The 21306-nt window shown below is 38.6% G+C and overlaps 1 protein-coding gene across 1 annotated transcript in view; it reads right to left on the reverse strand.

Moving 5' to 3' along the window:
• Window positions 1–1411: 1411 nt before the first annotated feature.
• The window catches only part of LOC135085702 (organic cation transporter protein-like), a 48518-nt gene continuing 28623 nt past the window's right edge, over window positions 1412–21306 (reverse strand). The window contains exons 3-12 of the mRNA XM_063980516.1: window positions 10481–10673; window positions 9659–9788; window positions 8883–9011; window positions 8149–8341; window positions 7503–7608; window positions 6521–6771; window positions 5686–5765; window positions 5036–5211; window positions 4290–4462; window positions 1412–2727 (exon numbers count right to left, since the gene is read on the reverse strand). Coding sequence (XP_063836586.1) covers window positions 2535–2727; window positions 4290–4462; window positions 5036–5211; window positions 5686–5765; window positions 6521–6771; window positions 7503–7608; window positions 8149–8341; window positions 8883–9011; window positions 9659–9788; window positions 10481–10673 — 1624 coding nt within the window. The 3' untranslated portion in view covers window positions 1412–2534. The remainder of the gene's footprint in view (window positions 2728–4289; window positions 4463–5035; window positions 5212–5685; window positions 5766–6520; window positions 6772–7502; window positions 7609–8148; window positions 8342–8882; window positions 9012–9658; window positions 9789–10480; window positions 10674–21306) is intronic.

Genomic DNA, 21306 nt, shown 5'->3' on the forward strand with positions numbered 1-21306 from the left:
AATATTTACATTATTAGGTAACTTATAATTAAATATAGTAAAACTTAAGTACAATAACTTACTATTACTATCACTTAGAATTAATTGTCTCTGGTCGTGTCCATTATTAATTTAAAATCGTTAATAATTGCAATTTGTCAGTATTTAAATTCACAATGGCAATCATTAATGATGTCTTTAAAATGCAACAAATTTTTACATAATTTTGCATTTTTGTTTCACTCAAGTAGGACGATTCCACCATCAAATTGTACTTTACTTTATTATCACAATTTTTATCAATTTAGGCAAGATTTGAGATTAAAGTCCAGTTTTTTCAAGTGTTCTCTATAAGGAAGATATCATTTAAATTTGCAATTTGATTAATTAATCATTATTTCCAGTCGCCATGATTTTAATTGAAGATGTTTATGAAATGTCTTTTAATATTCAAAAAGATAATATTTAGTTAATTTTAGTCCCAAAATTGAAAAGTTGGACATCCAATTTTTGTGTGTTGTGACACTTAGTAACAATTAAAAATATACAGTCAGATATAAACAAAAGAATGACGTGACACCACAATTTATGATCTGTACCAAAAATAGAACAGGCAATAAAAATGTCCATGATACAAAGCAATTGTTAGGTCAGAGGTTCGCTTTGAAATGACCGCACATTTAATGTGCATCTTCCAATAGGTTTTTATTGAACGAGCACGTTTAGATCAACACGGTTTAAAGATTCGTCTAGTGGAAGAGAAGCTATGTAGTACAGAACGTAACTCAGACTCTATTCTATTTTAAGCATAGACAGAGGCTTTTGATTGGTTTAATTTCAATTTTGACCATTGGACAGAGTTTGGCACTGAGATCGAATCAATTTTGAAGCGTTGTTTGTATTGGCATAGATGAAACCTAGAAGAAAGACGAAGTCTGTTGTGTAAGAAAATAAGTTTTTTTTAATCCACAACGAGGAAGCTCTTGGCTTGTATCTTACCTGATAGTTAGTAAGTGACGATCAGGCCGAAGGTTTCAACATGTTTAAACTACGTTGCTATAAGTACTAATGTAATATTTTTGACGCACTATTAACATTTTCTGATAAATAAATACGAGTAGAAATAAATCAATTTGATACGCGTGAAGATAGAAAGAAACCAAATAACAAAATTAAAAGCGTTGATACATTTTAGTAACTTTATCTTTACACTGGAACGAGTTCTTTAAAGCTATTGGATGTCAAATACAATAAATATATTACTTGCAAGTTGTTTGTGGAGCAATTGACGATGCATCTGTTTGCAGTTGCCTTCACGATCATGATAACAACTTCAGATAATGTTTGTCAATTTATATCTTTACGATCTCTGTGTAAATCTCTTTACAACAATAATAAATGGATAACTAACGAATTGAAAATAGTGGTTAAAATTAGAACTTTTAATTATTAATTTAATTCTGTAATCTACTAATTTAGTAAAGACTCGAATTCAAGATTTCACTTTGCCAGGTGATTCTGAGCTGAATCTGAATAATGTAGTAAGTACCTACTTACATCCAGACAGAAAACACTTGAAAATGCAACTACATAATAATAAATACTATACTTACGTCTTTCTCATGACAACAATAAAAACACACTTTTCAATTGTCGTCATGTGAATATAGTAAAGACGACAGCACTTCAGACTATACATTGTTGTGGAAAAATCGACCTTGTTACCAATACATTAAGGTGCAAATGTTTAGCTTGACATACCGTCGTCTGTACAGTCAGCGTCAAATTGTTCGTGACTCCCAAAGTAGCCAAAAAGTTCGAAACACGTCTTTGTTACAATTGGAATAAGGTTGTGTTGTCAACTTTTTGGCCACTTTGGGTGTCACGAACTATATGACGCTGACTGTAGTATACTTATACATAGTATCCAACACAACAGCACAGCCTTCTTCATTATTCATTGACTGGGTGGGCATGAACATTAATTGTACTAATTCTCACAATTTAGATAACGATTCTACACAAAATAATTTACAATTTACAACACACTCCTTAAAATTTGCAAAAACTGTACTATGTCATTAAACTACCTAAACTTTACAAAACACTGTCAATTTAAATATAATAATATATTCGAGTCCATAGTGTTTACCAACATAAATCTTGGGAAGATGATAGTGTAATATATTCCACAAAAGAAACAAGAAAGTTACTATTACATTGATAAATTAATATTTTACAATATGGCGTTGTCTTGCTTTGGACGTCAACAATGCTCAGATAAAATCATGTCAAATATACAAGCACAGATTACCAAACTTTTTTACAATTCAATTACAGAACCAATATTGCTTTTAAAATTCCAAGGAGTGCATTACTTTACCACCTAAATGGCTATCAAACGACATTGAATAGATCACCACATCATCCAAATAAACGCATCACAACACCACACATAAGTCTTTAAATACTCAAATCAAAACAATTCAAATATACCGTGACACATTTAAAAGACCATTTGTCATACTTGAAACCAGTCAGAGTAGTAAAGTTTTTCATACAGCGTTCTCTCTCTGTTCTCCTTCTATCTTTCGTGATCTGACGGAAGCCCGAACTGAGGCCCTTATGGATGCCCTAGAGCCAATGCCTGGGAGAGATCTTACAAAACCTTCGTCTTTACTACTCGATATAGATTCTCGCTTCCTGTACTGTCCGGGATTTTCTTCATCTTCTTCCGGTGATTTTTTTCTGTATAAGAAAGGTAACATTAGTACCTACAAAATAGTTTTTATAAAACTCATTTCGTTTCGTTTCAGCCAAATGACGTCCACTGCTGGACAAAGGCCTCCCCCAAGGTTTTCCACAATGAACGGTCCTGCGCTGCCCGCATCCAGGCTCTTCCCGCGACCCTTACCAGATCGTCGGTCCACCTAGTAGGAGGCCTGCCCACGCTACGTTTTCCAGCCCGTGGTCGCCACTCGAGAACTTTCCTGCCCCAACGGCCATCGTCTCTACGAGCTATGTGCCCCGCCCACTGCCACTTGATTTTAGCAATTCTGCGAGCTATGTCGGTTACTTTGGTTCTCCTACGGATCTCCTCATTTCTGATTCGATCACGCAGGGAAACTCCGAGCATAGCCCGCTCCATCGCCCTTTGGGTGACCTTGAGCCTTCTTATGAGGCCCATAGTAAGCGACCACGTTTCGGATCCATATGTCAACACTGGCAACACACACTGCCCGAAGACTTTCGTCTTGAGACACTGCGGTATTTCGGACATGAGTATATGGCGAAGCTTCCCGAACGCTGCCCATCCGAGTTGGATTCGACGATTGACCTCTTTCTCGAAGTTGGACCTACCTAACTGGACTGTTTGTCCCAGGTATACATAATTGTCGACAACTTCGAGTGTAGAGTCTCCAACCTTCAGAGGAGTGGGTGCAACACGGACATTAGACATGATTTTTGTCTTGTCCATGTTCATTCTGAGGCCCACTTGTTGAGAGGCTCTACTGAGGCCATCGAGCATTGTGCCTAGATCCTCCAAGGTCTCAGCCATGACTACGATATCGTCCGCGAATCGAAGGTGGGTGATGTACTCGCCGTTGATATTTATGCCAAATCCGTTCCAGTCCAGAAGCTTGAAGACATCTTCCAGGGCGGTGGTAAACAGTTTTGGAGATATGACGTCTCCCTGTCTTACCCCTCGCTGCAACTGGATAGGTTTCGAATCCCGATCCTGGAGGCGGACCGACATTGTGGCGTTTTTGTACAAACCCCTCAACACTTCGATATATCGATAGTCAATTTGGCACCTTTGGAGAGACTGTAGCACTGCCCAGGTCTCGACCGAATCGAAGGCTTTCTCATAATCCACAAACGCCAGGCAAAGTGGTTGATTATACTCCTCGGTCCTCGATAAAACTCATAAAAACTCCTAAAGCTCTATGAATATCGTGTGTTTTTAGCACAAGTGCTCAAGAGAAAGTTACACCAAAAAAGTAGTTTGAGTTGACAAAATAGTGACGTCATTGGCTTGTATTGTCATACAATATCTATGGGAGAGTCTCGTTTTGACAGTTTTAAAAAGTAAATCAATTGATTGGTGGTACCAAATACCCTATTGTCAACTTTATTCCATGATTTATGATTTAATTGACAGGAAAAAGTTACATCTGTAACCAAAATGTTACACAATTTTGCGTCAAAATTCTTGAGATATTGGTACATAGAATTCGACCTTACACGTTGTCAAAATGTCAACCTTTTGCACTGTCAAATACTTGTGAATTCCAATTAAAATGTCATACCTGGGGAAGCAGGGGAAGTCCCAAAACTTCTGATCCTTCCCGAAGTTCTCTCCATCTTGCAGCGTCTGAGGCATCTCTGTGTCCATGGTTTCTGGCAGGAACAGGCAGAGGAGGCCGCCAATCACTCCCAGGACTCCCAGGATCAGCAGTGGCAGGTCTTGTGAGATGTTAGCCTGGAGAAGATGTTTTACTCACTTTAGATAGACAGATAGTATGATAATATACCTACTTTATTACACCACACATTAACACATAAAAGAAAATACTAAGGTTAACACGGCAGAATTTAGACAATCTTTACGTTAGGAAGTCACCTCTACCAGACAACTCAGGGAGATTTTATTGTTACTAATATTACAAACGTTATAGTATGAGGATCAATGGATGATTGTAACCCTTTACGAGAAACTACTAAATGGATGGTGAACAATTTCTGTTTTAACATCAGTCAGATAATTACTCATCAGCTAAATTCATACAAAAACAAAAATACATTTATTTGCTCTATTTTGGGAACATTAAATACGGCTTTAGACCTAGGATTTTTACAACGACTAGTCCTGCACTGCCCGCATCCACCGAGGTTTGCCTACATGGGACATCGTTCCACTGAGTTTGAGGCTAGCCTACATTACTTCTTGACGACTCTAGAACCTTTTCTGCCCCAAGCCCGTTATAAGAGCTATGTTCCCCGCTCATTTTCACCTAACTTTATAAACCATTACTATTATTAAGATGGAACTTACCAAATACACAACGAACGGTGCCACGATAGAAGCCACGTAGCCCATAATGTGGATTAGAGCCACTCCCTGCGCTCTGACCACTGTGGGAAGCAGTTCCGCAGCATATTGCAAGCCGATGTTGTAAGAAATGTTGACGGCGAACCGCCCGAGGATAGCCAGCGATGCTGAAGGTCCACCTGAGTTTTGGAGTAAATATTTTTAAGAAATGTCATTAGATTATTTAGCCTCCACTGAAGGTAGGGTTGCCAGATTGTCGGGATTTGGCGTTTGCCCCGAATTTGAAAGAAAGAAAGATACATTTATTACAATGGACATCACACAAATACAGGCAATTACATAGACATGACAGTGGCACATAATAATGGAACAAAAAAAAAAAAAGAAAAAACCAAGAATTTGCGTGAACCCCGATTCCCAACTGTCAAAATCTCCCTAATAATAACAAACTTAATGATGGTAAAGGATTTGGTTAATTCTATGGTTTGTATTTTTAATTTTTTACTTTATGTTTCTCCCGACCAAGGTGCCAAAATCTCGAGTTTTTTATTTCTCCCAATAATACGGTCATTGATCTTAACTAGGAGCACGACCCTCTCTAGTTTACCAGAGGAAATGGAGGATTTGGCCTTCAGGGCATATTTTATACTCACCTACGGGTACTGCCGTGGCCAATAAGCTGAAGATTCCACTGATGACCATGGAACCACATGCAAGCCATCTCCTGCCCCACCTAAAATATTAGAATAGAATAAGTATGCGAAATCAAGTCAAGGACAAACTTGTAGAGCCTGGCTACACAGGAGTTGCAGTGGTGGGAACGAAAGATGAGAATACGAAATTAAGCCCATCAGGTTTTCAGACGGGAAGTTAAAATTTGAAATAGATGAAAGCATGTTTCTCATCATTTGGTCATCTTCAATCATGCTCTCATTCAACTGCTTCTAAAGCAGACGCTAGTCAAGCTTTAAGAAGAAGCTAGAACTCTATTAGACCATTGAAATAGTATTTCTGTTCGATCTACCCAGCATTGTTGAAACGACGCTGGCCTACATTTGAAAATTACGTTAGGTTTACCCAATTTCCAAGTAGTTCAGATGTTTAAGCATTCGCCCGGCAAGCGAAGGATCTTGGGTTCGATTCCCACTTTAGGCAATTCGATTTTTTTAATGTTAGGTATTACAAATATTCAAAGACTAACGGCCGTATTCACAAACATTACTATGAGGTCTCACAGTGCTTGTAGACGCACAGGGTCACACACGAACCAATCACAGAGCTCTATTCAAAGCTGTGCGTTCGATTTGCTGCTTCACTTAATCAAGCATCGTTTGTGAATACGGGCGTTAGAGCGTGCCTAAGTAAATATTTTGACAACCCAGGACAGACGGTCATGGTGCTGCGGAACAAATAGATCCGACCAGAAATAATAGAGAAAAAGGCTAGAACAAATAAGAAGAAGATTACAAAAAATATACAAACACTCACCTATCCAAAACAGCAGTCAAGAACGTATCAGCAGGCAACTCCGTAGCAGACGCCACTGTAAACGTCAAGAAGATGTCCAGGCCAAGAGACCCCACATTTCTGACGTGGCCATCGAAGACCAAGGATATGGCCATCCAAATGACGATGAGGAGAACAGCGTTGCGGCGGAGACGAGGCGTCCTGAAGAGGTCGAGGACGGAGTAGGAGCGGCATTCGGCTTCGCTGTCCTTGATTGTTTTGAGGGAGGCCTCCTGTTGGAGAAAATTTTCGTTGCTCAAATTCTTTATTTCTTTTTCTAATTTGTTACATTAGCGCTCTTTTCCCAATCCATGGAGAATAATGGAGATATTATTATCTAGTTTTATACAGGTACTGTATTTAGTATACGTGTTTGCTAAACGTTCACACGAACATCCCATTTGCAGTGTCGCGGATAAAACAGATCCTTTCTGGAATTCGGTTGCAAAACTGGACCAATAAAATCAGCATTGTTTTATAAAAGTGTTCCCAATAGCTTAATATTTTTTGCAAACACCTGTACCGCAAAAATCGTACCTGCATAAAATGGGATATGTCTTCCGAAACAGCTGGGAAAAAGCCCTAAGAAAGACCATTATAATGTATGTTTGGTAATTCACAGAATCAGTCCATCCCGTCATTCTATAGACCTGCTACGAAATTAATCAGAAGAACCCGGTTCGGCCTCTGACCTAATCGAATATACCGGTTAGAGTGCGTGTTTGACGCCCCTTACGCAAAGGAGTTCGAAGTTAAGGATCAAGCAAAAAAGTTTCCTCCTTTTGGCAAATAGTCAATTTCTCGCAATTTTAAGTACTTATAGTCAAACGATTCTGTAATAGCAAAATCGGAACTAATAATCCAGTATTGATAATAATAGCGCTCTCCCTTCAATGTCATATCTGGGACCCTTAAGTGTTGTATAACTATATTGATTGGCACTTATTTCAAAAAGCATACTTACCGTAAATTCGCTAAGAACTTTGTCCGGGATCTTAGTTTTGTTTATCCTCTCAAACTTCTTCATGATGGTCAAGGCTTTATCGATCTTGCCCTGGGACACCAACCATCTGAAACAAAAAAATGTTTCATTCTTATTATGTGTTAGGAATTTTAAATTTTAATAGCATTTGTGTCACGAGTTTGCTATAAAAATTGTAGTCTTGTTCTACTGATAAATTTTATTAGCAAATTGTGACAACGAAGATATTTTACAGTGAAAGTTTTATAGGCGTTGAGTTGCCCCATTGTTTGAAAAACTGGGATAAAAACTATCCTGTGTCCTTTCCCGGTATTCAAACTATTTCTATACCAAACATAATTTGAAGCCACGATAGCCGAACGGTGAAGGGGTCGGACTGGCCGACTCGTGATCCGGGGAACGCGGGTTCGGTCCCCGCCGCCACTCGACTATTGTGGTGAGCTCACTCGTGATCGTAATACAAGCACATTTAGTTATTCTTATTACGAGGGACAAACGGGACTATTAGTAATTTGTGTAATAACAAATTACTATTATTCTTTAAAAAAAAAACGTTTTTGTGGTTTAGGCGTGAAAGCATAACAGACAGAAGGACAGACTTATTTTCACATATTAGTAGGGATCATACCTGGCACTCTCAGGAACAACCCACGGTGTAGCGATAGCGAGCGCGAAGGGGATGCTCGTGCCGAGCGCGAACATTCGCCAGTCGTCCGCCCACAGAGCGATCCACGGCAGCAGGGACGCGGCCAATGTGAAGAACAGAGCGATGGACATGTTCGCGACGAATGTTCGCCATTTGGGGCCGACGTATTCGAGAACTGAAATGGAGAATTTGAATTAAGTATTTTTAAGTTATTTTCGTAATAAATCACTATAATAAGAATTAAACTTAAAACTTTATTTTTACCTACTACCTACTCAAATGTCAAACATAGATCGTTGAGCATTTTATTTTGAAGAGTTAGTTGTATCCAAGGAATCCATGAAACAATTTTCATGAATGATTTCTTCCTCTAATTTCCAAATAAACGTTTTGAGGAAAATCCACCCAAGCTCAGTTTTCTAGTTGCATTTAATACTCCAGTTAGGATTAGCGAAATAAGTTATCATAAATCTAGGCTTGCATATTGCGCACAGTAGTCCTTTGACTTCTTTATAATTAACTAGCGGCCGATTGAATTTTGCAAAATCCCGTCTTAGTCAGCACCTACGTTCTAAAAGGAACCCCCATGCAAAATTTGAGACTCCTAGCACTTGTAGTTTCTGAGATTTCGTGATGATGAGTGAGTCAGTCAATCAGACCCTTCACTTTTACAGATATGTCGTAGGTTCTTTTGGTGATTCTAATAAAACCCTTACCAAGGATGTACATCATGGTGAAGCAGTTGTCGAAAGCGAGACCGACCAGGAATCGGCAGACAGAGAAGGTCCAGAAACTGTCGCAGAATGCCGTGGCCACTCCAGCTGCGAAGCCGATGAGGTTGGTGCCTGAAAAAGGATAAACACTAATGTCAAAGTCAAAGCTTACTACAACCATGCTTTTATTCAGTACTTAAGCCCTTTTAAGGGCGCTTATTCACTTCCCAACTATAGCTTGCTCTACCACCACTTCAGGACAATAGGCTGGTGCTGAGAAGAAGTGACGGAAGAAACTCGAATGATTCTAGTAGTTTACAGGTTTACACCACGTCGGATCCGAATTCGTGATGATACGATCCGGAGTAGTGTATCATACCACAAAGCTATAGTTACTTTGTAATTTAATTGAGAAGAGTAAAGATTAAACAGAAAATCTTAGATAGAGTTTTAACAAAGGAAGACTTTATGAGGAAAATCAGTCTTCTATAGCTCCTAATTTTATCTTTCTGAAAATTTTATTTCATGTTCGTTTGACGTTACATTCGAGGTATTCTAAATAAGTAACAGATTTTTACCTAGTTGTACCTTGTGTGTTCCTTTTCTTTCTGTTCTTATCTTTGATGTGCAATAAAGTGTATTTATTATTATTATTTATTCACCAATAATTTAACTAACGGGTAAATTACTGAGCTAAATTAGCTTTTCGTAAACTAAAATTTGCTGCGGACTAAATACGAGAGCGGCACAGCTCTTCTGGTCAAGTCATAGTAACTTACCCATTAAAGCTGGAATTCTTCCGTATTTGTCAGCAATCCATCCAAACACCAGTCCACCCACAATGGCTCCGCAGAAGAAGATGGCCTGCGCAGTCGCAGCGAGGTTGTCCTTCTCGCACACCCAGTCCAGCTGTGAAGCCAAACAGAGACGTAAAGCTTTCGGCACCTATTCATCATTAGGATATTTAGTTTCCACTGCAGGAGCATGTATGGCTTCTACTAGACTTTCATTTGTTATAGATTCACTACATCTTGTTAGTACGTCATCATCATCATCATCAGGTCATTTAGTCTCCATTTCAATAGCAAGACCCTCTATTTTACTAGATGCAAATGGAGGACTTGACCTACACTTCCCACGCTGGCCAGACGGGTTGGGAAGGCTTATTCGTGTCTTAGGACATCTATGGAGTGGTGATGGCTCCACAAGTCATGTACTAGACTTCGTTTCTTGATTATGACTGAGTGATTGAGATTTTGAACTTCTAAATATAGCCTTCTACATTCACGAATAACCGGTCGTTGTGGAAATCCTTGGGGGATTCCTTTGTCCAGCAGCGGACGTCCCAAACTTGATAGTACGACATTCTTAACGCAATCATCTTACCTGGGAAGCAATAGTTTCGTACGGAACATTGCTTCTGTTATACTCCCAGCCATTAGTACAAGGCACGATCAAAGCACGGTAGAACTAATTGTAGTATAGGTTGAGGGAAGCACATGGATCATGGATGCAAGTGCGGAATGGATTGTGGAAATCCTTGGTCCAGCAGCGGACGGCCCTAAGTCGATAATGCGACATTCTTAACGCAATCATCTTACCTGGGAAGCAATAGTCTCGTACGGTACATCGCTTCTATTATACTCCCAGCCGTTAGTACATGGCACTATCGGCCACTCATCGTCGGGCGTCGTGCGGCCCGATGCGAGGGCGGCAGTCCAATCAGCGGAGTACATTCGGCATCGGTCATGCGCATACGGGCCTTCTGACTTTGGGGGGATGGCTAGGGCTCGTCTGGAATGGAAGAAATGAAAAATTAGTAAACATTATTGGGTAGACACTAAATTCAACGAGAAAAAGACATTCACTAAAGATTCACTAATGACGAGATCTAATCAGGAATGAGGAGATCCGTAAACGAACTGAAGTCGCTGACATAGCCCGACGGATTGGCAAGCTAAAGTGGCAATGAGCAGGACACATTGCATGCAAACTGACGGCCGATGGGGCAAAAAGGTTCTGGCCACCTAGTGGCAAACGTAGCATGGGACGTCCACGCACAAAGTGGACCGACTACCTCATAAAGGTAGCAGGAAGGCGCTGGATGCAGGCCGCTACCAACCAGGCGATATGGAAGTCATTGGGGGAGGCCTATGTTCAGCAGTGGACGTCCTGTGGTGGAAATGATGAGAATGATGATGGTGAGACACTTATATTATAATAGGGGATCGATCGAAGACTGGCTTTTGGCGTAGCAGTAGGTCTATTCTGTGGTAAGTTCATGACTATAACAAACAACAAAAGTCTATCAAACTCCATACCAAAAACACCGGTTATGGTTATAGTTACGGTTAAAGTAAGACGGTGCAACTCATTTAATACATTTTTACTGAAATTAAAGGTAAAACTGTCATCATTCATTATCATTAATTAATTTTAGGGTCATTGGCAATAGTAAAAAACTGAAGACTGCTTTTTCCTATGAAAGAGGAAAGAATCGAACAAAAAAAGTAAAACGCAATAAATAAATCGAATTACATCTTTCACAATCGATAGAAACGTAAACAACAAAAAAATGGCGCGGTATTCATGGTCTGTGAGTTTTGCCAGTTTTTTGCAATCGTTTATTTGATCTAGGAAATAGGTTCACACTTTGAACATTATAGTTCCGGCTGTAGTGTGAATTATTTACAAAATGATACATTTCCGCATTTAATTTTATTAAAAATCATGTAAGAGAAAGGTTAACTAATCAAATAAACATAATAACGTATCTATTCATAATTTAAACAGATTATATTAAGTAATAATTTAAGTAAGTAGGTAATTACTTACTAATATTAATTATTATAATATCATTTGCCACTGTAAGTACCTATACTTTTACCCAAGTAAAATTTAGTTTATCACAAATCATTATAAATTAAGTAATTATCTTATCCAGATGTATATAATACCATGTAATACTGTATGGTTTTATCAAAATCCGTTCAATAGTTTTTGCGTGCATAGAATAGAATAGAATAGAATAGAAAGTTGTTTATTTCCCTGGTTTATATGATACATTATAGATCCACAGGCCAGTGGTGTGTTCAACCTATGGGTGTGTCAGCTACTTACAGTCTACTTATGTTTGTCTGAAAGATCTGTATAAGTGTCGTGTAATGCGTGCTTTGTGCTTATTAGTGTGTAGTTACAAAATAAATTTATATAATTTTATAATGTTGTTTCGTATTGTCCTATCCTTAACTACTTATAATCTATGGGGACGAGGAGCAGTTGCTCGCTTGCTGAGCAGCCGACTCCTGTCTTTTTTTGGTACATAATTTATTTCGCCTAATCTAGTGTGTAGCGTTGCAGTTTTGGCTGTTTTTCACAAATTGATTTTCTTTCTCGATATTCTGATTTTGGATACCACTAGCGACATCTATTGGCGTGATTCAGAACTAATTTGCAATAGATGGCGCTTTTTGCTCAGTTAATTGAAATATATTTTGATGAAACATTTCCCAGTGTTTTTATATTGATTATTCTATTTTTCAAATAGAATATTTTCAGTGTTCTGGAAATTGTTTTCATCATGGTTTTATTAGTACAGTATTTACTTTTTCAAGCGGCGAAACGAAACGTATCGCGTTGTCTATGACTAGCGGCTGTCAGTGGAGCTGTCAAATCACTTAGGAATTTGTCGATCGTGCGCAACCGCAATTTGATTATTTTCAGGAATGTATATTCCTTATGTTTCAAATCGTGTGATGCAGAATGCATCCACGATAATTTATTAATATAAATTAAAAATAATCACACATGAGGTAAGTTCCCGTCGGAGAATTTATTTATTTTTCGTGATTGATATTTTTCGTATTCCAGTACGTGCTATTTCATGTGATCGTTTCTTTCAGAAATTCCCTAAATTCTATTCGGATGAGGGTATTGGGTTGCTGAGGGCTGCGAGCGAAGCTCAAATTAGTGAACAGCCTTCGTAAGTATTTCTTTCCCATTGCTGGTTTTTTTCATAACCTAATGCCACGTTCCACATGTGATGTTGACACTTGTATTTTTCGTTTCAGATGCGGGATTTCATAAATTTCATATTTTACAATATTTCATAATTTCATATTTCATATTTTACGATTTTACATTTCATATTTTAGATATTTCAATATTTCATATTGATTTCTATAATTATTACTCCTTTCTGAACTGCTGATCTCTTCGCATTTCCTCCTTGTCATCAAACCTCTGTCTCTGCAAGAGTTTGAACGCTTACCTGTCAAAGAGATGCAAGAGCTTCATCTGGCACTGCACGCTTGAGGCCGTGGAGGACGCTGCTTGTAACCTAAAAGTGTGCGAGACCCGATGGACCCCGGAAGAAGAGAGGAACGTTCAGGGTAACGGCTTATAACCGCATGGCTTCCAAGGTACCCACTTTTCCATCCTTCAAGTAGGAGTCTTTCCGACCTGACATCGCGCAGTTATCTTAACTAGTAGAGTCTTTTAATATTTAGGCTGAGTTTTAAGAAATTCGCAGTGACAATACTACTCACCAAATCTATGGGGATTACTTTCTTGCAGTGGCGCCCCTCTTTGGTGTTTATTATTGCCACCCTTTTTGTAAAAGGTTTATGGGTGGATGGTTAATAAAAGAAGCGACATTGTTTGCTGACTATCCTCTCATACACTTTTGTATAGATATTTTAATATTGTAATTAGGGAATTTCTCATGTTGTGTGTTGTGTTCGTCCTGTATTTTATTTTTGTGGCCCACATTTTGTTAACAACATAAACTTATAACCTATTTATAACAGAGCGTACTTACTCTTATTTATGAGGAACTACATAATGTTTGGTTATTTTGTTGAGTTGAAACTTGTTTTATAGTTGGGACAAGTAAGTAACATTTTTATTGTTAGGTTATCAATCTAGTATACCTACACTGCTTTTGTGTTTCTTTATGTAAACATATAACCCGTTACTTACTTTAATTTCAATTAATTTTTCAAGGACAAACACTTTTGTTGAAATTTAAAATTAGTTTATGTAATAGGATAACAAAGTACCTATTTACCTGTTATTTTGTACTAAGGTAACAATTTCCTTTGTGTCACTGCGGGCATATAACATTAATTTGAAGTTACCTAGTACATTGTTTTTTTTGGTAATTATTTACATACTTGTTTATTACTTGTATTTTTTTTTAAACAATAACATTATTGTTGTTATTGTGTGTTTTAGAACATAAGTGAGAGGTTTTATCCAATCTTGTAAGGTGCCATTCTCAACAAATTTGACAATATAAATTCATTTTCATTCAAAATTTTTTTAAATAATATTTTTGCCACTTAGTTTATTTTACACATAGCTTTTTACAATGGATACCAAAACGGTTTACTACCATTCATTATTACGCGACGAACTTATTTATGAGATAACTGTTCGATCTGAGTCTCCGGAAGATACAGTTCCCAAAATGAAAAAACAACTTAAGTCATTGTGTTCTGAGTTTAGTCCTGAGGAAATTATTGATGAAGAACTTAAACCTAGTGTGGAATTGCCCAATATTTCTGGCAAGTTAAAGGAATTACAATCACATTTAGATAATTTCAAGAAGACTAAGGAGCGGTATCAGCTGACTCGTTCGAAGGCTTTGTATTGCCACTTGCTTCACCGACTGGATAGGCTAGCAGCGTGTAAGGAATCTGTTGACGCAGCTATTCATGCTAGTTTAAAACAGAAGTTGAACATGTGCCTTTCAGTTTTAGAAGGCTTCGTCACAAACAAGTCAGATGGGGAATCTAGTTCCAATTTACAGTCAGACGATTGTAGGGAAACTGTTGTTGTGGACCAGTCATCGAAGGTTAATATTTTAAATTGGAACATAAAGTTTTCAGTTGATTCCAGTGTGCATTCCTTTTTGGAATTAGTTAATGAACGCGCGACGGCTTTTGGTGTTTCTGATAGTGTTTTATTTAAGTCGGCGTTTTGTTTTTTCCATGATCAAACACTTTTATGGTATAGAGGTGTCAAAGATCAGGTCTCGTCGTGGAAGGAACTAAGTGAATTATTGGTTGAGGAGTTTGCACCTGCAGATTATGACTATAGGTTAATAGGAGAAATTCGTTCTCGTACACAAGGTCAGGATGAACCTACCCACATTTATTTTGCTATCATGAATGGAATGTTTTCGCGTTTGAAACGGCCATTTTCTGCACAAGATAAGATTGAGATCTTGCTACATAATATTAGGCCTATCTATGCTGAATTGTTAGCTTTACACGACTTCGACACTGTTGCTGACCTCAAGGATAAATGTCGTAAAATTGAAGTAAGACGTCAGCAAACTAGTACCTTCAATGAACCATCTAAACAGCCGTGTATGAATCCAGAGTACACTTACAAGGGTAAATCACCAAAGCCTGTTACTGCTGTCACACAACCACCCTTTTCTGACAGTAAACCAACTTCTAACAAAAAACTCTTATGTTTGAAGTGTAAGGCAAATACACATAGTACAAAATACTGTACGGATAAACGGTTGTTATGTTTTAAGTGTGGTGAAGTAGGGTACACTACTAAAAATTGTGCTAAGTGTAAAAGTGCTACCAATTCAAAAAACTAGCAGGTAACCGAAGTAATGTTATTTCAGAAGATGTCGAACCTTCTGAAAATAAACAATGGTTAGACATTGTTGATTCTTATTTCAAAAACAACAACGTTACTTCGGTTTTGTTTAAACCTAATATAAATGATGTTCGGCCATATTTGAACGTGAACATTTTAGACATGACTGTTTGCGGACTATTGGATTCTGGAGCTGCAATTTCAATTATTGGTAACGGAGCACACCAACGTTTCATTGATCTGGGTTACTCTTTGGATGAGTCGTGTGCATCAACGGTTACTGTTGCTGATGGGTCTTTCTGTAGCACTATAGGAACCATCACATTACCTATTACATTTAAGGACGTCACAAAGGTAATTACATTTTATGTCATTCCTTCAATTGTCTCTGATGTCATTTTAGGAGTAGACTTTTGGAAAAATTTTAAATTAATGCCAGAGATTTTTCAAAATATTTGTTACGTAGAAGCACCTAAAAATTTTCTTAAAACTTCATCGAACATTGACAAGCCTATCAATTTTATTCAGTCTTTTGAAAACTTAAACTTGGAACAACGTGAATTGGCAGACAGGATGATCAAACAGTTCCATAGTGTTTCTTTTGAAAGCAAGGGCTTAGGTAGGACGGATCTTATTGAGCACACAATAAACACAGGCGAAGCTTCACCGATTAAGTGTAGGCCATATCCCATGTCACCTGAGAAATCTAAGGAGTTACATAAGGAGGTAGATAAGATGCTGGAGCTAGATGTTATTACACCTAGTGAAAGTCCGTGGAATAATCCCGTACTTATGGTTCCTAAATCTGACGGTTCATGGCGATTTTGTTTAGACTGCCGTAAACTTAATGCAGTCACTAAAGGTGATGCTTACGCTATCCCGTACATACCTCAAATTTTAGACAGCCTTAGAAATGCTAAGTACATCAGTTCTGTGGATTTTAAATCTAGTTTCTGGCAAATTAAATTAGACGAACAGTCACAAGAGAAAACTAGTTTCACTGTTCCAGGGAGAGGCTTGTTCAAATTTAAGGTAATGCCATTTGGTCTTTGCGGAGCACCTGCTCGTCAGCAAAGATTGATGGACATGTTGTTCGGAACGCCTTTTTGTAGTGACATAACTAAAGGAATGATCTTTTGTTACGTTGATGACGTCATAATAGTTGCAGAGGACTTCAATACGCACTTATTATTACTACAGCGACTGCACCAACGTATCCAAAGTGCAAATTTGACGATTAACTTCGAAAAAAGTAAATTTTTTAGACAGTCGCTGAAATATTTAGGGTACATCGTTGATGAGTATGGTTTGAGGACAGACCCAGACAAAGTGCGTGCAATTCTTGATTTCCCGGTACCAAAAACTTCGAAAGAGGTTAAAATGTTTATTGGCACTTGTTCTTGGTACCGTCGGTTCATCCGGAATTTTGCATCCATTGCTGCGCCTTTGAATGCCCTCACCAGTACTAAGACTAAATTTTTGTGGAACCCAGCTGCACAAGAGGCTTTTGAATCTTTAAAAAATTGTTTGGTCTCTGCTCCAGTTTTAGCATGCCCAGATTTTGAGAAGCCCTTTTCTGTTCATTGCGATGCGTCAAGTTACGGCATAGGTGGTATGCTAACCCAGACAGTAGACGGGAATGACCATCCTATTGCATATATTAGTAGATCACTTAATAAGAATGAACGTAACTACAGTGCAACCGAAAGGGAAGCACTAGCGGTAGTTTTTGCGGTAGAGAAATTTGAACCGTACCTAGGCACCAGACCATTTAAGGTTATTACGGATCATGCTTCCCTTAAATGGTTCATGAACTTAGAGAACCCGACAGGTCGTTTAGCTCGTTGGGGATGTCGTCTGTCCCAATACAATTTTACTATCGAGCATCGTAGGGGGAAGGATAATGTTGTCCCAGACGCTCTCTCGCGTTTATTGAATGTAGATGCTATAGATACCTCAGTTTCAGTAGACGTTGATGACGAGTGGTATAATAAAGTGATACATGGTTGCACGGCTTATCCAAAGAACTACCCCAACTATCGCATTGAAAATGGGAAACTGTACAGGCTTAGTAAAGGTAAATATACCCTGACACAGGAGTTTGACTGGAAAGAAGTTGTGTCCAAGTCCAAGAGGAAAGCAGTCATCGCCGAAAACCACGAACCTCCGACTTCAGCACACTTTGGTGTATTCAAAACACACCGAAGATTGAGCCTGAGGTATTATTGGCCGGGGATGTACCGCGACGTCATGGACTTCGTAAAAAATTGCACAACTTGTTCCGCGTACAAACACAAGACTACCTTGACACCTGGACTCATGGGTCAGCCTAAGCAATGTTTCAGACCGTTTCAAGCTTTGTCGATAGACTTAGTCGGACCTTTGCCTAGATCCCGATCAGGTTACATTCATCTGTTAGTGGTCACTTGCTGTTTTTCAAAATATACAATGCTATTTCCCTTGAGACGCGCGACTAGCGCAGCTGTGGCCAAGGCGTTCGAGAACTATGTTCTCCTGGCTCATGGAATTCCTGAAACCGTAATTACCGACAATGGGGTTCAATTTACGGGATCGGAGTTTCGTAGCCTGTTGGAGAAATATAACGTCCCTCGTGTACATTACGGTCCTAGATACACGCCACAGATAAACTTGGTCGAAAGGTATAACAAAACAGTAATGACTGCCGTATCTTCGTACGTGAAAGAAGATCATAGAACCTGGGATCTCAATTTGTTTAAGATTCAGTTCGCACTTAACAGTGCTGTGAACGAATCTACCGGATTTACACCGTTCTTTTTGGTTCATGGCAGAGAACCTATAATAAGTGGCTCCTTTTATAAGCAAACGGACGACTGCGAGTATGAAGTTGCTATGCCAAGAGAAGACTATGCAGGGGAGCTTGGCGTCTTGAAGGAAGTGTTCGAGAAGGTACGTTCGCATTTGCTGAAGGCCCACGCTACGAACACCAAGTACTACAACCTCAGAAGACGTAACGTCAAACTTTCAGAGGGTCAGGAGGTGTGGCGCAAAACGTACATTCAGAGTGACGCTGAGAAGTTCAAGGCTACCAAGCTTGCCCCAAAGTACGAGAAGTGCATTGTCAAGAAGGTACTATCTCCGCTTGTTTACGAATTAATTGCTCACAATGGCAAGCCTCTCGGTACTTGGCATATCAAGGACATCAAGGTTTAATCCTTGTCTTTTGTTTTCACCCTCAGTTCGCCGAATAGTTTTTTTGCCAGGGTTCTCAGCCGTAGGACTTGTTTCACAAGTGTTGTTTGGTATTCTACCAACAATGACGCCAAGGCTACTTTTCCCTTTTAGGGAAACCTTTAGGTTAGTTTTTTTTTTGTGATCGCCCCATTTAGGGTATGCGATTTTTTTTTTCTTTTCGAGTGGACAAGTATCTGCTGTATACTTGCCTCGTGTTTTTTTTCTCTGTGACTTTATAGTCCAGATTTTTGTTTCCAGGGATGACATCATGTGTTTTGAGCACTATTCCCTGTGGTTGTGTTTTGTTGCGATGACGTCCAATTATATTGTGATCAGCGACGTTTTATTCTGCGGTTTTATAACCCAGGCATTTTTATTTTATTTTAGCAAATAATGTTAGTTATGGCCGAAATAGCCTAACAACGTTTTGGAAAAGGAACGAGTAGAATTGCATGTCAAGTTCTACTTTACTGGGGAAATCGAGTACCACTGGTTCACAGTTGGGACTTTATGGGGAATTTTGGATGCTCGGACAGGAGAGATTTTTTTTGGTTGGTAGAACATCAGTCCTGGTAGATGGATCATTTTGGTTTGGTATTGCTTTTGTGAAAGTTTAGTTATAGTTAGTAAGTTAGTTTTTTTTTCTCAATTGGACTTTTTGGGGGTCTTTCTGGTGTAAAGATTCACTTATTTTTTTTCTCTTATTTTCAGTTTGTAGTTCGCTGAGGGCAGCTCAGATTCTTTCTCCGTGCGAATGTCTAGGGGGGGGGGGGTATTGTAGCGTTGCAGTTTTGGCTGTTTTTCACAAATTGATTTTCTTTCTCGATATTCTGATTTTGGATACCACTAGCGACATCTATTGGCGTGATTCAGAACTAATTTGCAATAGATGGCGCTTTTTGCTCAGTTAATTGAAATATATTTTGATGAAACATTTCCCAGTGTTTTTATATTGATTATTCTATTTTTCAAATAGAATATTTTCAGTGTTCTGGAAATTGTTTTCATCATGGTTTTATTAGTACAGTATTTACTTTTTCAAGCGGCGAAACGAAACGTATCGCGTTGTCTATGACTAGCGGCTGTCAGTGGAGCTGTCAAATCACTTAGGAATTTGTCGATCGTGCGCAACCGCAATTTGATTATTTTCAGGAATGTATATTCCTTATGTTTCAAATCGTGTGATGCAGAATGCATCCACGATAATTTATTAATATAAATTAAAAATAATCACACATGAGGTAAGTTCCCGTCGGAGAATTTATTTATTTTTCGTGATTGATATTTTTCGTATTCCAGTACGTGCTATTTCATGTGATCGTTTCTTTCAGAAATTCCCTAAATTCTATTCGGATGAGGGTATTGGGTTGCTGAGGGCTGCGAGCGAAGCTCAAATTAGTGAACAGCCTTCGTAAGTATTTCTTTCCCATTGCTGGTTTTTTTCATAACCTAATGCCACGTTCCACATGTGATGTTGACACTTGTATTTTTCGTTTCAGATGCGGGATTTCATAAATTTCATATTTTACAATATTTCATAATTTCATATTTCATATTTTACGATTTTACATTTCATATTTTAGATATTTCAATATTTCATATTGATTTCTATAATTATTACTCCTTTCTGAACTGCTGATCTCTTCGCATTTCCTCCTTGTCATCAAACCTCTGTCTCTGCAAGAGTTTGAACGCTTACCTGTCAAAGAGATGCAAGAGCTTCATCTGGCACTGCGCGCTTGAGGCCGTGGAGGACGCTGCTTGTAACCTAAAAGTGTGCGAGACCCGATGGACCCCGGAAGAAGAGAGGAACGTTCAGGGTAACGGCTTATAACCGCATGGCTTCCAAGGTACCCACTTTTCCATCCTTCAAGTAGGAGTCTTTCCGACCTGACATCGCGCAGTTATCTTAACTAGTAGAGTCTTTTAATATTTAGGCTGAGTTTTAAGAAATTTGTAGTGGCAATAATATTCACCAAACCGAACCTAATTAACGACCCTGAATCCCTTGAGATTGGCACTATTACAGTAGTTATAATAATATCGTAATTGTTAACTATATACGAGCATACGAGATAAAAATAAATTGTGTCAATTGAGAGGGAGCTGTTTTATTTACATTTTCTAATTTCACACAAGGAACGGTAACTTATATAAATTTCTGCAAGCCGGACAACCTCTTTTTCACGTGCAGACAATTCACCATCTTCTCCGTCTGCACCGGTGGCGGTTCAATTCCAGTCACCAAGCCGCCAGGAAAAAAAAATCCTTTCTTGCAAGTGTTAGTCAGGAGAGGATTGTGTTGTCCGTATCTGAAATAGGCGTCTCCAGGGGTCTCTAGATCCTCGATGTGCATTTCGCCAAGTCGGCGCAGCATGTCCTCATTCAGATCTTGTGCACGAAGGTGCCATGGATCCCAGTCTAGCATATCCCAGATAGTTTTTGCGTGCAAGAGTCTTTGAAGTCAAAGCCAAAATTTCTTTATTTGTGTAGACTATTTAAATAGTACTTACAAATCGTCAAATAACTATTTTGCTCTTGAGTAACAACATACATTCATACTTTCTTAGATTAATAAATGATTTTCATTTTC

This window comes from Ostrinia nubilalis, chromosome 29, assembly GCF_963855985.1.
Source record: "Ostrinia nubilalis chromosome 29, ilOstNubi1.1, whole genome shotgun sequence".
Taxonomy (NCBI): Eukaryota; Metazoa; Arthropoda; class Insecta; order Lepidoptera; family Crambidae; genus Ostrinia; species Ostrinia nubilalis.